Source organism: Rhodnius prolixus, unplaced genomic scaffold, assembly GCF_049639745.1.
Source record: "Rhodnius prolixus isolate KJV_2025 unplaced genomic scaffold, Rpr scaffold_19, whole genome shotgun sequence".
Lineage (NCBI taxonomy): Eukaryota > Metazoa > Arthropoda > Insecta > Hemiptera > Reduviidae > Rhodnius > Rhodnius prolixus.
This window is the reverse complement of record NW_027411584.1, coordinates 503,458-516,801: the sequence shown is the minus strand read 5'-3', so window position 1 is coordinate 516,801 and position 13,344 is coordinate 503,458. Positions and strand designations below refer to the sequence as shown.

General features: G+C 38.4%; 1 protein-coding gene across 26 annotated transcripts in view; it reads left to right on the top strand.

The window, feature by feature from the left end:
* The window catches only part of LOC141448309 (transducin-like enhancer protein 3-B), a 263,733-nt gene that overhangs the window by 182,348 nt on the left and 68,041 nt on the right, over positions 1-13,344 (top strand). For 25 of the 26 annotated variants that reach the window (XM_074116603.1, XM_074116605.1, XM_074116607.1 and 22 more), the window contains 2 exons: positions 5,477-5,506; positions 7,654-7,858. In XM_074116603.1, the coding sequence (XP_073972704.1) occupies positions 5,477-5,506; positions 7,654-7,858 (235 nt within the window). The remainder of the gene's footprint in view (positions 1-5,476; positions 5,507-7,653; positions 7,859-13,344) is intronic. The other variant, XM_074116598.1, reaches the window with a different exon arrangement.

The following is a 13,344-nucleotide window of genomic DNA, read 5'->3' as shown; positions in this document are numbered from 1 at the left end:
TTTTTGGCAAAGTTTTAATTGTACCAAAGAATTAAGTACAAAGATATTGTCTACACAGCTTCTTTTCGGCCTAAATCCACTTTGGGCTTCTGGAATAATATTTGCTGCTTGACACCATGAACTTAGCCTATTAAGGAGTATCTGCGTGAAAAGTTTCGTTATACAATTGATTAAAGCTATGGGCCTGTAGTTAGCTGGATCTAGTTTACAACCTTTCTTGTGTATCATTGTGAAAATAATCTTTTTCCAGGATTCGGGTAACATTTCAGAATCTAATATTTTATTAAATAACACCTCCAAATATAGAAGCCAATTAAAAGGTAATAATTTATAAAATTCGTTCGATATACCATCATTTCCCGGAGTTTTATTATTTTTAATTTTATTTAAAACCTCCAAAATTTCTACTGTTCGTATTTCCGCGTCCAGTGACGGGTTCCTAGCATCTATTAAACATTCTTTCTGCAAAGCAAAATTCTGGTGGTAAACAGATTTAAAATAAAGATGCCACTCCCTTAACGCTATAGCCGAATTACTAAAAGTTCTCCTTTTGAATTTATTTATGTGAGACCAAAATGTTTGACTATCTTTAGCAGCTGTTATTTCATGAATTATTGTATTGAAATAAGTTTTTTTTTTTTAATTTAATTATTTTTTTGTATTCTTGTTTAGATTCGATATAAAAGTTTCTAAAATTTTCCTCAAAATTATTTTTTTTACAAATTTTTAAATTTTCTTTCATTATTTTTTTTATATGAACTGAATTAAGGGAATCCCTAGGGTATGAGAAGGGATCTTTCAAGCAAACTATCTTGCCTCTGTTCCAATTTTTAGATAACAGATCATGAAATAAAAGAAAAAAGCGCTGTAGATAAATTGATAAGGTGCTCATAGAATAGATTAAATTAGGGCGGCCGACTTTAGAGCTCACCCTCCAGACCCGTCCGTTTAATCAGACTCTTAATTCTGGAGAGCAGGCTCCCTGGGTAAAGCTGGTTTTTTACTCCCCGAGAAGTAACATCCTTAGCCCCAGACAAGCCCCTCACACTGACACAACACGTGCAGTGCCGTTTCCTCTTCTTCCTGACAGAACCTACAAAAGGCTGGGTGATCGGCCAGGCCCATGCGATGCATGTGTTTTTCTGAGCCTGCAGTGTGGCCAGTTAATAGGCCTACAATTATCCTTATAGCCCATAAGGTGCTGATGCTGAAGATCTAATACATCCAACTGTCATTGCTACCAGAAATTTATATTATTACTAGGGACTGTGTCTTCCCTAGTCCGGGTTGGTCAGTAAGCGATGATATATCAAGTCCCCTTAACCAGGGGGAAAGGTTTTGTTGTTTAGTGGTCTTAATATAATGCAGCCCTTTCTTCTACCAAACCCCGCCCGAGAAACGTTCTTTCCTTCCTGCTTTATCCTGGTTTTTTTCCTCACACTGTAAACTCCACCCATAGTTTTTCCTTCCTTTATTTTCATTTTATGAGAAATTCCCTAAAGGAGACTTCTGTGCCGTTTATGAGGCAGTCCAGTCCAATTACTACTAACACTCAGGAGCAGTTCTTTTTTTTCTTTTCCCGGTCCTGTTAATTTGGACTCACCATCATCTCTCTCCTTACTTTACTTACAGCGCTCTTTCTTTTCGCTCTTTTATCCTGTTCAAGATTATTTCCCTAATTCCAAGATACTCCCTTCTTGAATGAGGTAGGGAGAAAAAGTGTACCTAAAAGGAGCTGGGGAGGAAGAGTGAGAAAAGGAAGTTCACTCTTCTTTCAAAACTTCTTTCTCCTAGTTTCTTCCCCTTTTCTTATACTCTGCTTAGGTAGGAAGCGAATCTACAGAGATTACAGCATCTCTTATTAAAACTTACGACCCTCCAGTAATGGGGGAAAAAGAAAAAACCCCTCGGTTTTCCCTTACAACTTGGGAGAAAAAAAAATAATACTTTACTTTCAAGGGAAGAAAAAGTTCTTAGTTCCTTTACACCCTCGCCAGAGTTCCTCCACTTCCAGAAAAAAGAAAAGAAAAAGAGATTCCCTGTCAGTTTAAATAAAAGGGGGCAAAAGGAGCAAGGACACGAGGTTTTCATCCAACCCGAACGCTTTTCCTTTTGCAAACTCCTTACTTTTTTTCTTAGAAAAGATCCTCTCTCTCTCTCTTTCCCTTATTCCTTCGCTTTCTCCCTTTTAAAGACTTTCAATTATGCTTTTTTAATCAAGCTCAGGGACCACTGGACTACCCAGTAAGAAAAAAGCAAGCACGTCGCTTACAGTGAAGGAAGTTCTTGTTGTGGAGATGCCCCTTCCTGTCCCAGGATCTAACTCATTTGCATGTTATTAATACAATTAGAGGATCTGCTCATTGCTCTTGTTCTCTCCTCCCCTCCGTTCCGTTTCTCTTTTTATTGGCGGATCTGGTGAGAATAATTTAAAACAGAAATATTTCCCCTCTTATCGTTAGTCCACAGCCCAATCTGTATGCGTGAATGGGCTTTGAGTCGCTGACGAATAAAAAAATACGTCTTTTAATTTCCTCCCTCCCTTTAACTTTTTTACAAGTCTAATCAGGTTTCTGAATCATTAAGTCCTGACACTTTTCTCCTTATCTTTCGGTTTATTGCTTTTTAGACTTTTAAACATCTCATTTGAAGACGTTTTTAACTATTTCCTGTTCATTCTTAAATTGTTTTACGTTCTGTATAACTAAAATTAAAATAATACCCAATTATAGAGGGGAGGGATTAGCTATGTGGTTAGCGTACTGGACTCCTATGCGGCTCCAGCTGTTCTCTTCCTAGATTTTCTCTTTCTAGGAGCTTCTTACAGCTCACTGTTCGGTGATGGAACAGTGTTGTCTGTAACGAGAGAACACTGTCCTGAGGCCGGCAGTGCACTGAAAAAAGCTCCTTAGATGTTGACGCGTCTTAAATCATAAAAAAAAAAAAAAATTACCCAATTATATTGATTTTTCTCACTGTTAGGAACGAAAGTATTGGAAATCACGTCAAATTTTTTTGTATCTAGTTTTCTCTGGGAAAAAAATATCTGTTTTGTGGTTCCCAGAGTTCGGAAAAGTAGCTTTCAAGAAAATAATCTGCATAATATGAATGTGAAAGCTGGCTTTTAAATGAAAACACAACAAAGCTAGAGGGAAACTGAAACTTAACATTCCTGTAGTGCCAAATGAAAATCTCTTGGCCGGAAATGCCACTTTATAGAATGGTTTTTCACTTCTGGAGAATGGCTCTCATACATTTCATTCTCAAAGCTAGACATTTCTTCCTGGACAGATGCGAATTCCAAATGTCCCATTTCCTCAAGAAGGAATAAGGCCAGTAATCTTCGTTTTCTCAAGTAGATTAGTGAACCATTCTTATTAGATCCTCGGCGCCATGGTAGCCGAGCGGTTATAGGCTAGACCTGCAAAGCTAAGATGTATTGTTGGTTAGCAGGTTCGATTGGCCCGGTCTAGGTCTCGGATTTTATTTAATGGTTAATATAAGAAGTTTACAGTAAAGTATGTTTGCTAGTCGCCTCCGTCCACTACACCTAATTGGTAGTTGGACGTTAAGCCCCGCCTGAAAAAATAGGCGATTACTTTACTTACTTTACTTTAATTTTTATTAGATCCTCTGCAGTACAATCTTAAGAGTGTCTACCATACTTGTCCATTAACAAATACGTTTCCGTATGAGCCATCTTTATACGAATACATCCTGCAGAATTACCTCCTTTATTCTTGTACCTTTTATGCCTTAGTCTTACGCTATTTTAGTTCAGCTGGGAATTGAATTCCCAGGGGCGTGCGTTAATCATTCGTCCGATCAGACTATTATCAGCTTCCACAGCTTTTAGGATGGTGATACGATCGTATTTCCTAAAAATATCCAGAATATTTCCTGAAAACTGCAGTTTTTTTTTTCGGACACAAGGGAGCACAAAACTTTGTTATATTTTGCTACAGAAAATTTGACTTGATCGTAGTATTTCCGGAAGAGGAAGTTAATACACTGTCATTTCTTAGTAAACTTGATTCAAAATTAAAAATGTAAGTTTATAATTAATTTTTTTTAAAAAAAAGCATTTTATTAAAATATAATTTAAGAAGAAAAAAAAAGTATTTCTGAGAGAGGTACAAAAACCGTTATTGGGTTATAATGGAAGTAGATGAGCACGAAAGGGCGTCCTGGAAGGGTTGAAAGAGTGAGGAGGTTGGGGGGGGGGAAACAGTGGGTGTAAAGTGTTGTATGGTGTTTAAAGGTTGTTGAAGATTCAAAATAGCGGGCTCAGTGCGGTCATTACGAGAGCTAATGATGCCCTTGGCAGCGTTGAAGTGGAGCTAGACTGAGAGAGAGAGAGAGCCAAAAGCCCTACTTGCCCTTCCAGTTTGGTTATGTATGTGGGGGGGGAAGTGGGTGAGGCCCTAGTTTATATTAGTAATTACCTTACCCCATTCACTGCGGGCGTCCCTTTCTGACTCTCATCGTACCAAGTAGAGACCTTCCGGGGCCGCTCTCTCCCCCCCCCCACCACTCTTTACCATCATATAAAACCCAAGCCAACTAAAACTTCCTAACTCTTCCCACCATTCCCAGAGGTTCCGCACTACCACAACAACCCTATCTCTACCGCTCTCCTCCTCACTCACCATTATATTGCTTTTCCCCACCCCCGTTGCCCCAAAAACCTCCAGGGGAATCCTTGGCACAAACTCTAAAACAGTAACAGCCCCCCCCCACACAAATTATTGCACCTCATTTACCCTCCTACAGGTTAAAACACACCTAAACACCCCCATACTTTAGAATATTATATTAGATAATCGGGGGTCTGTGTGCCGGAAATAATTGATATATATATATATAAATCTTTTAATACTTAACAAATCAAAAATTTAAGAGCTTACCCAAAAGGTCTTTAGAATGACTGTAAGAGAAGGAGCAAGTAACGGTGTATGTCAGATTGTTGTAAGCATGTCTTTTGTATTCTTTCTTTGAGTTTTAGGCTGGCGAAAAATGAACACTCTTTGCCTAAATAAAAAGTATATTTATTTTATTGCTTTAATGTACATCTGAGATCTCTAAGGTCCGGAAGTTGTTTTTATTACTATATTAATATTTTATTACTTTATTTTTTATTAATTAAAAACTTTTTTTATTTTTAAGTGTTAGTGGCTTTCCTCCCAAAAAAAACTTAAATAGTATTTTTAAAAAATTAAAAAACCTTCTTTTGTTTATATCGAATTTATTTTATTTTTTGTGATTGTTATTTTTTGTTTTTGTTTTATTTATTTTTTAATTTTTTGAGTATTGTGTTCACGCACTGCATTTTATTTATTTTAATTAATTTTATTATTACTTTATTTTTTTTAAAAAACAAAGGAGAGAATTTTTTTTTTTTTTTTTATAAAAAAAACTTCTCCTATTTTTGTTTAAAATACAGTTTGTATATTTTTGTTTCTATTCTGTGTTGCAGCAACAACGACCGGACCTTCCGAGATTATTGGTAAGATTTAATTTTTACAACAACCAAAAAAATAAAATAAAAAAATAAAGTAAACTAAAAAAAAATTATAAAATTAATAAATACGAAAATAAATTACTATTTTAGTTTTTACTAAAAATTTTAATTTTAATTAATTTATTTTTTTAAAAACATGTCTTTAGTTTTGGCTTTATTATTTTTACGTAATTTGGTTTAAATTTATTTCTAGTAAATAAGAAATTTTTTGTTTTAGACTATTTAAATTTTTTTTAATTCTTTTGAATTTAATTTAATCTCTTCTATTACTTAAATAATTTCTTTATGCTTTTTATTTACATATTTTGTATTACGATCATTTTATCACTTGGGCCAGCATCTCAGGTTTTTTGTTATAAAGGGGTTTTTGATGCAGTAGCAACTTAATGGTTCCTAACAAGTTAGTTATACAGTCGGCTCTCGATAAATCGAAATCCAAGGGACTACAAGAAAAATTCGAATTATTAAGAGTTTTTATTATGTATATATGTATGTACATACGTATATTGAAAATACGTTTGAGCTTACCTAAGTTTTAGACATATGTAGCCTCAAGTAAAAAAGTAAAAATAATGAAAACGACAAAAAAGAACAAAAAAAATTACATATGTATTAACATTTCAATAAATAATAATATACATATGTACCTAATTAAAAAAAATGAAGGACAGTTTTTTGTTACAATGTGGCTTGACTTAGTCAAGTGACTTAGAATTGTAGAAAGCGTTGATGGTGGAATATTGAAAGTTTTGGCGATATCTTTTTCTTTTCGAACCACTTTCCACGGCAGCGATACTGTTTTCTTTGGTCGGACACAGTAAGGGGAGACGTACTTCCCATCGTGACAAACTAAGAAAGAGAATTGGAAAGTTAAACTGGGCTGAAAGGAGGGAAACATTACGCAGGAAATGAACATTAAGCGGAAAATGAGAAGTAAACATTACTAGGGAAAATTCGAATTATAAAGAGGGGAAGCGACCTCCTTCGAATTATAGAGCCTTCTCACCCCCTGTTGTTAAGAAAAGGATTTCGAATTATCGAGCGTATCTAAATACACTGCATTTTTTCGATTTACCGAAGTTAGCAGCTGTAGAGTTCGAATTATCGAAAAATTCGAATTATCGAGAGTCGACTGTATTTGAAGGCTTCTTCTTCTTCTTCGCCTTTTGTTGGTTCTAAAGCCATTTGTATGTTCGGCTTGATTGATTGTGTTAAGAAAACATACACAAGATGTATTGTTGGTTTAGTGGGTTCGATTCGATTCTAGTCTTTGGATTTTATTTAATGGTTAACTTTGAGAAATATATTGTGAAGTATGTTAGGCGGTTACAGGCTAGACCCGCAAAGCTAAGATGTATTGTTGGTTTAGTGGGTTCGATTCTCGGTCTCTAGTCTTTGGATTTTATTTAATGGTTAACTTTGAGAAATATATTGTGAAGTATGTTAGGCGGTTAGAGGCTAGACCCGTAAAGCAAAGTTGATTGTTGGTTTAGTGGGTTCGATTCTCGGTCTCTAGTCTTTGGATTTTATTTAATGGTTAATATGAGAGATTTATTGTAAAGTATGTTAGGCGGTTATAGGCTAGACCCGCAATGCTAAGGTGTATTGTTGGTTTAGTGGGTTCGATTTCCCTGGTCTTACGCCTTGGATTTTATTTAATGGTTAGTAAATGAAATTTACAGTATAGTATGTGTTTGTTAGTCGCCTCCGTCCACGGCACCTAATTGGTAGTTGGAGGTAAAGCTCGCCTGGAAAAATTGGCAATTACTGTACTTTTTTACTTGTGAAATCAGAATCTTGCTCAGCTCTAAATCAGGACACACTGTGCGTCTAAATTTGCTGAATGCAAGCTATTTATCAAGAATCTTCAGCACTGCTTCGATTTTTTTCCTCCCTTGATCTGGAGTGTCCGGGTTTGTAGTATTTTGACTGGGTTTTTATCATCCTCCCAAAAAACGATCTGGATTTTTATTTTACGGACCACTATTAAAATAAATGTATCAAAATTAAATCTTGTTGGCGTAATGATGGAATGAACGTAATAATAAGTGCAGTATAAATCAGATTTTTGAAAATGTTCAAAGAGTTTGCATAATAATAATAATGAAATGCATTTTTTTTTTTTTGTACAGCAACAAATGCATGCCCAGCAGTTACCGCATGCGGGACACGCGCCACCATTGCCCATGATGCCACATCCCGGCCTGCCGGGTCCTCCGGGTGCGTCGGCCGCTTCTCTATTAGGTTTATCGGGCGCATTAGCACCCGCCAGTCATCCTCTCAGTATATTAGCCGCTAAACCAGATCTTCATAGGGAGGACTCCAAGTCTGCTTCAGGTAAGTCAAATGTTATGAATGCAAAAGTGTAGTTATTGTGGTGGTTTTATATCTAGAGTCTAATGAATAGAATCAATAGCGATTACGCTACCATAGTTCGTATCCGAAGCTGGCAATCTGATAATGGGGCTTTTTGCATGTGTCCGTTTTTAAGAGATTTGCTTACCCACACACTGGGATCTTTATCATTGTATTTGGTTGAAGTTGTTAGTTCGTCTGGACTGTCCTGTCCAGTTCCAGAGGCCTCTTTTTTTGTTATGTTTTCTGTGTTGGTCACTTAAGTTCTTATTGGGTAATGTCACATGTTTTCCTGATTAGGAAGTTTTTCTCCGTTTGTTTGTAAGTTGGGTGTTCTTGTTCATTTGACGTAACTTCTGTGCTTTCGGACCATGTTTTTTTTTTTTGTTCTAAGTCCTGAAAGCTGTTCTGGAAGATCTAACGACGAAAGGGGTTAAAAAAGCAGATCCTGAATACGTTCTGAGAAGAAGATACGAGTTTAGTGTTGTGTTGGCGTTTATTTTGGTGTGTGAGTTGGAATAGGTTGTCATGGTAACTGGGGAAGTAACATGGTTTGGGAATTCGGGAGTGAGTTACTAATTGTAGCCTTGGTTAGTAGGAGAGTGTTCTGTGGTACACGGTTTTGGTCTGGGTGTATGTGGTAGTACGTAGCAAAGCCCCGCCAAATTGACTCCAAGCCCACAAATCTCCCGCCCGCCTTATTCTCCCGCCAACCGCTTCTCGCTCAATTCCCCTCTGTGCTCTTCTCTCTATTCTCTCCTCGCTCTCTTGCTTCCGCTTCCTCTCGCACTCGTTCCTGTTACTTCTTCCTGCCAGGCCAACCAAACCAACCACCACTCTGCACTCTAATTCTCTCTCTTGTTCAAACCCTATTTCACTAACTCTGTTCCTCACTTGCTCCTTTTTGGTCGGCGGCCTGTGTGTATGTGTGTGTCTAAGTGGTTGGGCCCGCTGTTCACTCTTGGCAACTATTAATACGCTCAGCCTCCATTAACCGTAGTCCTCCACTGTCAATGGCACTCTCCACCTATTAACCGTTCCCTGTTTCACTTCGCTATTGATATACCTAATTATCCTTTAACTGGCTGATATATACTACTACCGTTGCTTGTTCGCCTATCTGTACAATCATCTCATCTCACACTTCGTGCAAAACCACACCCTTGGTTCGTCTGCATCCTCCACTGGCAATATCTCGAATGTTACAACTCATACTTACGTTATGTATTCAACGTGATACTACAAAATCTTCATCATGTCTCTCTCTCTCTCTCACACATAAATTTATTTATTAGCAGGAAAAGGGGTTCTTGGCAACATCCACAATCTGGCGAGAAGAACATTTTTCACCACCTTTTTTTCTGTTTACTTGCTCGAACCGCCTAATGGAAAGGAGATTCAGTCTCATTGTTGAAACTGAGTTTCCTCTGATTACAGATAATCAGCAGATTGGCCTTGAGGTTGTGATCTATAGTGGTTGGGGGAGGGTGGCTTTACGCTGACCTTGAAGAAGTAGAGAAACTGCTGCCTATCGACTGCTTAAGACCATTAGCGCCTCTAATATCTGGTTATTTTCTTGAACATATTCCACTCAGATTAGAATGGGCTCCCTTTGCCCGATGGAGCGTCCCCAAAACAACCCTTCGTCCAGGAAGTTTAAGTAGAAGAGCTCCTCCTCAGTCATTAGTAATTGACTCCACGGATCCTCTCCTTGTACTTATCGACTCAGTCGACGAGAGGGTACTTCTTGATAAGTCATGGTACCCGTGGTATTGCTTTTATATCTGGATCAGCAGGGTTATTGCCCGTCACTTGACAGTATTTTGGTCTTCGTTGTTTCAATTTTTTTTTGTAGCAAGTCCTTTTTAAGGAAACATGCTTTACCCTGTTCATGTCTGTGTGGTTAGAGTGATTGACCTTGTTCAGCTACATAGTTCTGGTCAGAAACTACAATGACTACAAGAACTATTACGTGAAATGTTTAAATGATAACCCAAGCCAGCCTTGTAAAAAAGATCTCCTTTAAGGAAGCCATTTGTTTGGGTATTAAAAGTAATGTAAAGTAAAGTAATCGCCTATTTTTTCAGGTGGGGCTTAACGTCTAACTACCAATTAGGTGTCGTGGACGGAGGCGACTAGCAAACATACTGTAAATTTCTTATATTAACTATTAAAGGCCTAAGACCGGGAATCGAATCCAGTACCACAATACATATTAGTTTCGCAGGTCTCGCCTCTAACCGCTCGGCAACCGTGGCGCCCTGTTTGGGCATTATCAGACCCATAACTAGAACTGTATGAAGAATATTAACAGATACTCCGTTTTCATAAAATAAAATCCTTACGATACCGTATTGAGCAATTGTTGCCCATTAGTTCTGCAAACATGCTTGGGTACTTTGGACAAATTCCTTAAGATTGCCCAAAAATAGGAGAAGCCCTCCGAGTTATTATATTCTCTCTTGTTTATTATAAATTCTCGGGTATTTAACACAATCACAGATTATACTGAAAAATGGGATGGATCTCAATCCCTATAACCCACTGCAAGCATAGGGTGGAATATTATGACCTTTAAGGGAATCATTGTGAGAGGGAGTCGAAGGCAAACTATTTTATTCAAAATTTCAGGCTTGAAACATTTCTAGGGGTCTTTTACTGTTGGAAAATGGTTTTTCAGTTCGAGTTTTCCGACTTTTAAGGCTTTTTATTTAAATCTTATTTATTAGCAGCCTTTAAATTACCAATTTCAGTACGATTATGATTCTATCCGTACATGAAAAACGATTCTTTAATTGAAAGTCTAACAAAACATCGTTACTAGAAGACGATTTCTCAAGCATTGAAGAGGGAGATATTATGGACGTTTCTATGTTTATGGACATCGCACAAATGGGGGTTTACTATGCTGACAATTAATGGTCTCTCTTATTTCTCATGTCTTGCCGTAGATGTTATTGGTGAGGAGATATGTGAATAACTCGAACGACTACTTTTATGTAATCATTTATCTAGATTAGGTGGAAGCCTTAGTGAAGGGTTTAGGGATGGTGTAGGGATTAGGGGAGATGGAGGGATTAGGTGCGTTTCTCTCGGTACTCTTACTTTTTTGAGTGCGGTCTGTAGTATTTATATTAATATAAATGCTTGGTTTATGAATTGTAAAGAAGTGGAGGAGGCGGTAAATGCTTGCGGATATACGAGTGCATTGCAGCAGAATGGGGATGTTGTTTTGTGATATTGTTGGGTACGTTATGTCGTGTTGATAATGCTCAACAAATGGTGTACCATGAAATGCTCGCTGCGTTGATGTTGCACACCAAAAACCCATTATAGTGTATGGTAACACACAAAGGACAATGTTATCATCAGTTTGGTTATGAGTTTGTTTTAGTGATGTCCAGCGTGTGTGGGGGAATACGGGCTACATTCCTGGGGCACACACATATGTACCTATGTGTTGTGAGCCATGGAGATAAAACATTGTTGTAGATTAGGAACGGCGACATTGTTGCTAGTAGAGTAACGGCAGCCGAGAGAGGCTCCTGGTACAACGGCTGCTGCTGCTGTACCGTTCTGGGACATCCATTCCTCTTGCTTACCCTACTAAACATGTCACACACATTGTAACATCCGCTGGTTGTGCTCTAACTAATACCGGTTGCCGGACATTGCACGCACTTCCTCACTTCCCACAACACTTGCGTCACTTCAGAACGAAACAGGTTGTGAGTTATATTTTACGTTTATCATCCAATTTTGAAGATTGCAAACTAAGTTATAACGATTTCCTCAAGATTCCTTCTTACCTCTTCCCCTTCACAGAAAAACTATGTTGCATTTTGATTTTAAGTTTGACTTTCCCTTGTTGAGAGGGGCCACCTGCAGACGAAGAAAAGAAAAGAAGTAATTTTGTAATAAAAATTTATCTCGTTTTGACGCGCCTTCCGGTAGAGATGTCGGTAAAATCTCTCATTTTGCACCTATCCATCCCGTAACATGTTCCCAAGTTATTTCGGGAAGCTAAAAAATTCTAAAGAAAGAAAACTTATCTCTAATTAGGGCTATTCGCCAAAGCTAACTACAGATTTAATCCGTCAAAGCCGTTTGGGGCTTTAAGGATAATTGTAGGGCCTATTAACTTGGCCACTGCAGGCCCCAGAAAACACATGCATCGCATGGGCCTGTCAGCCTTTGTAGTTTCTGTCAGGAAGAGGAGGAGGAAACGGGCTTTGCACGTGTTGTGTCAGTGTGAGGGGCTTGTCTGGCTAAGGATGTTACTTCTCGGGGAGGAAAAACCGAGGCCTGTGAGAGCTTTACCCAAGAGTCACTCTCCAGAATTAAGAGCCTGATTAAAAGGCTCTGGAGGGTGAGCTTTAGAGTGAGAGGAGCCACAATAGATCCAAAGGGGTCGCAGTGGCGTAGGCCTTCAAGGGCCGCCCTATTAGAATCTTAATCTTAATCTTATCCCCAATTACCTAAAAAAACGTTTAACTCCACTTCCCAAATCGGTGTCATTTTTGACGAAAATCCACAGTAACTCCTCCCTCCTCTTTTACAGCCAACCAAATTTTGGTCACGTAAATTCCACAAGCATAGAGTTGATTTGTAATTTTGGGTATACAGCCACTTGTGGTGTTAGTAGGTTGGGTTAATAGAGGTATGGATAACTTGGCATTGCTTTTCCGTGGTGCTATGAACACTGGTACCCACTACTACAAACCCAGTCTCCTAAAACACAATGGGTTTTGTTGGGTTTAGGAAGTTGTTCACTATGGTTTTGTATGTGTTTGTACACTTATTTAGTGCCCAGTCTCGTATTTGATATCGTGCAGCTCAGTGCCGACTGTTCACTAGCACTCTAAACCACTGCATCAATATTTACTTCACTGGCTCTCTTCACTACACAGTAGGCCTCGTACTTCCATGTTCGTCTCCTCTGTATACTCTTACCAGTACATAGCACCCGATTCCACTTGTCTGGGGTGCATCTACAAAACCACACAAAACCACGTAGTTCTCTCAGAGCTATCACCGACCTATTTCATACATCTCTCTCTTACACTAGCACCATTTACTCTCATTCTCTCTTCATCCAGCCAGCTCTCTTCACCACGATGAAGATCCTCTTCAGATACACCACTCGACAAACAGAACCACTCGACTTTGGACTCTTGGTCCGGTTTGAAGAGGATCCTTATTATAGTCGCATCCCAAATGGCCCCCAAAATACACCAACTAGGGCTTACCCGGAGGCCAGACTTCCTAGTCTGTGAAGTGAGAGTGTCCCCCATCTATCATCGAGTCAAGTGTGGAGGAACACATTTGAAGTGGAACTTTTGCTAAACTTTCAACTTGAGACTAGGACAATGAAGAAAAGAACCGTAGAAGGATGGCAAAGGACTTGAGATGGAGTTTTCTTTGAAAAGATATTTTAGAAAGACTAGGTAGTGAAGGGCTAGACTTCG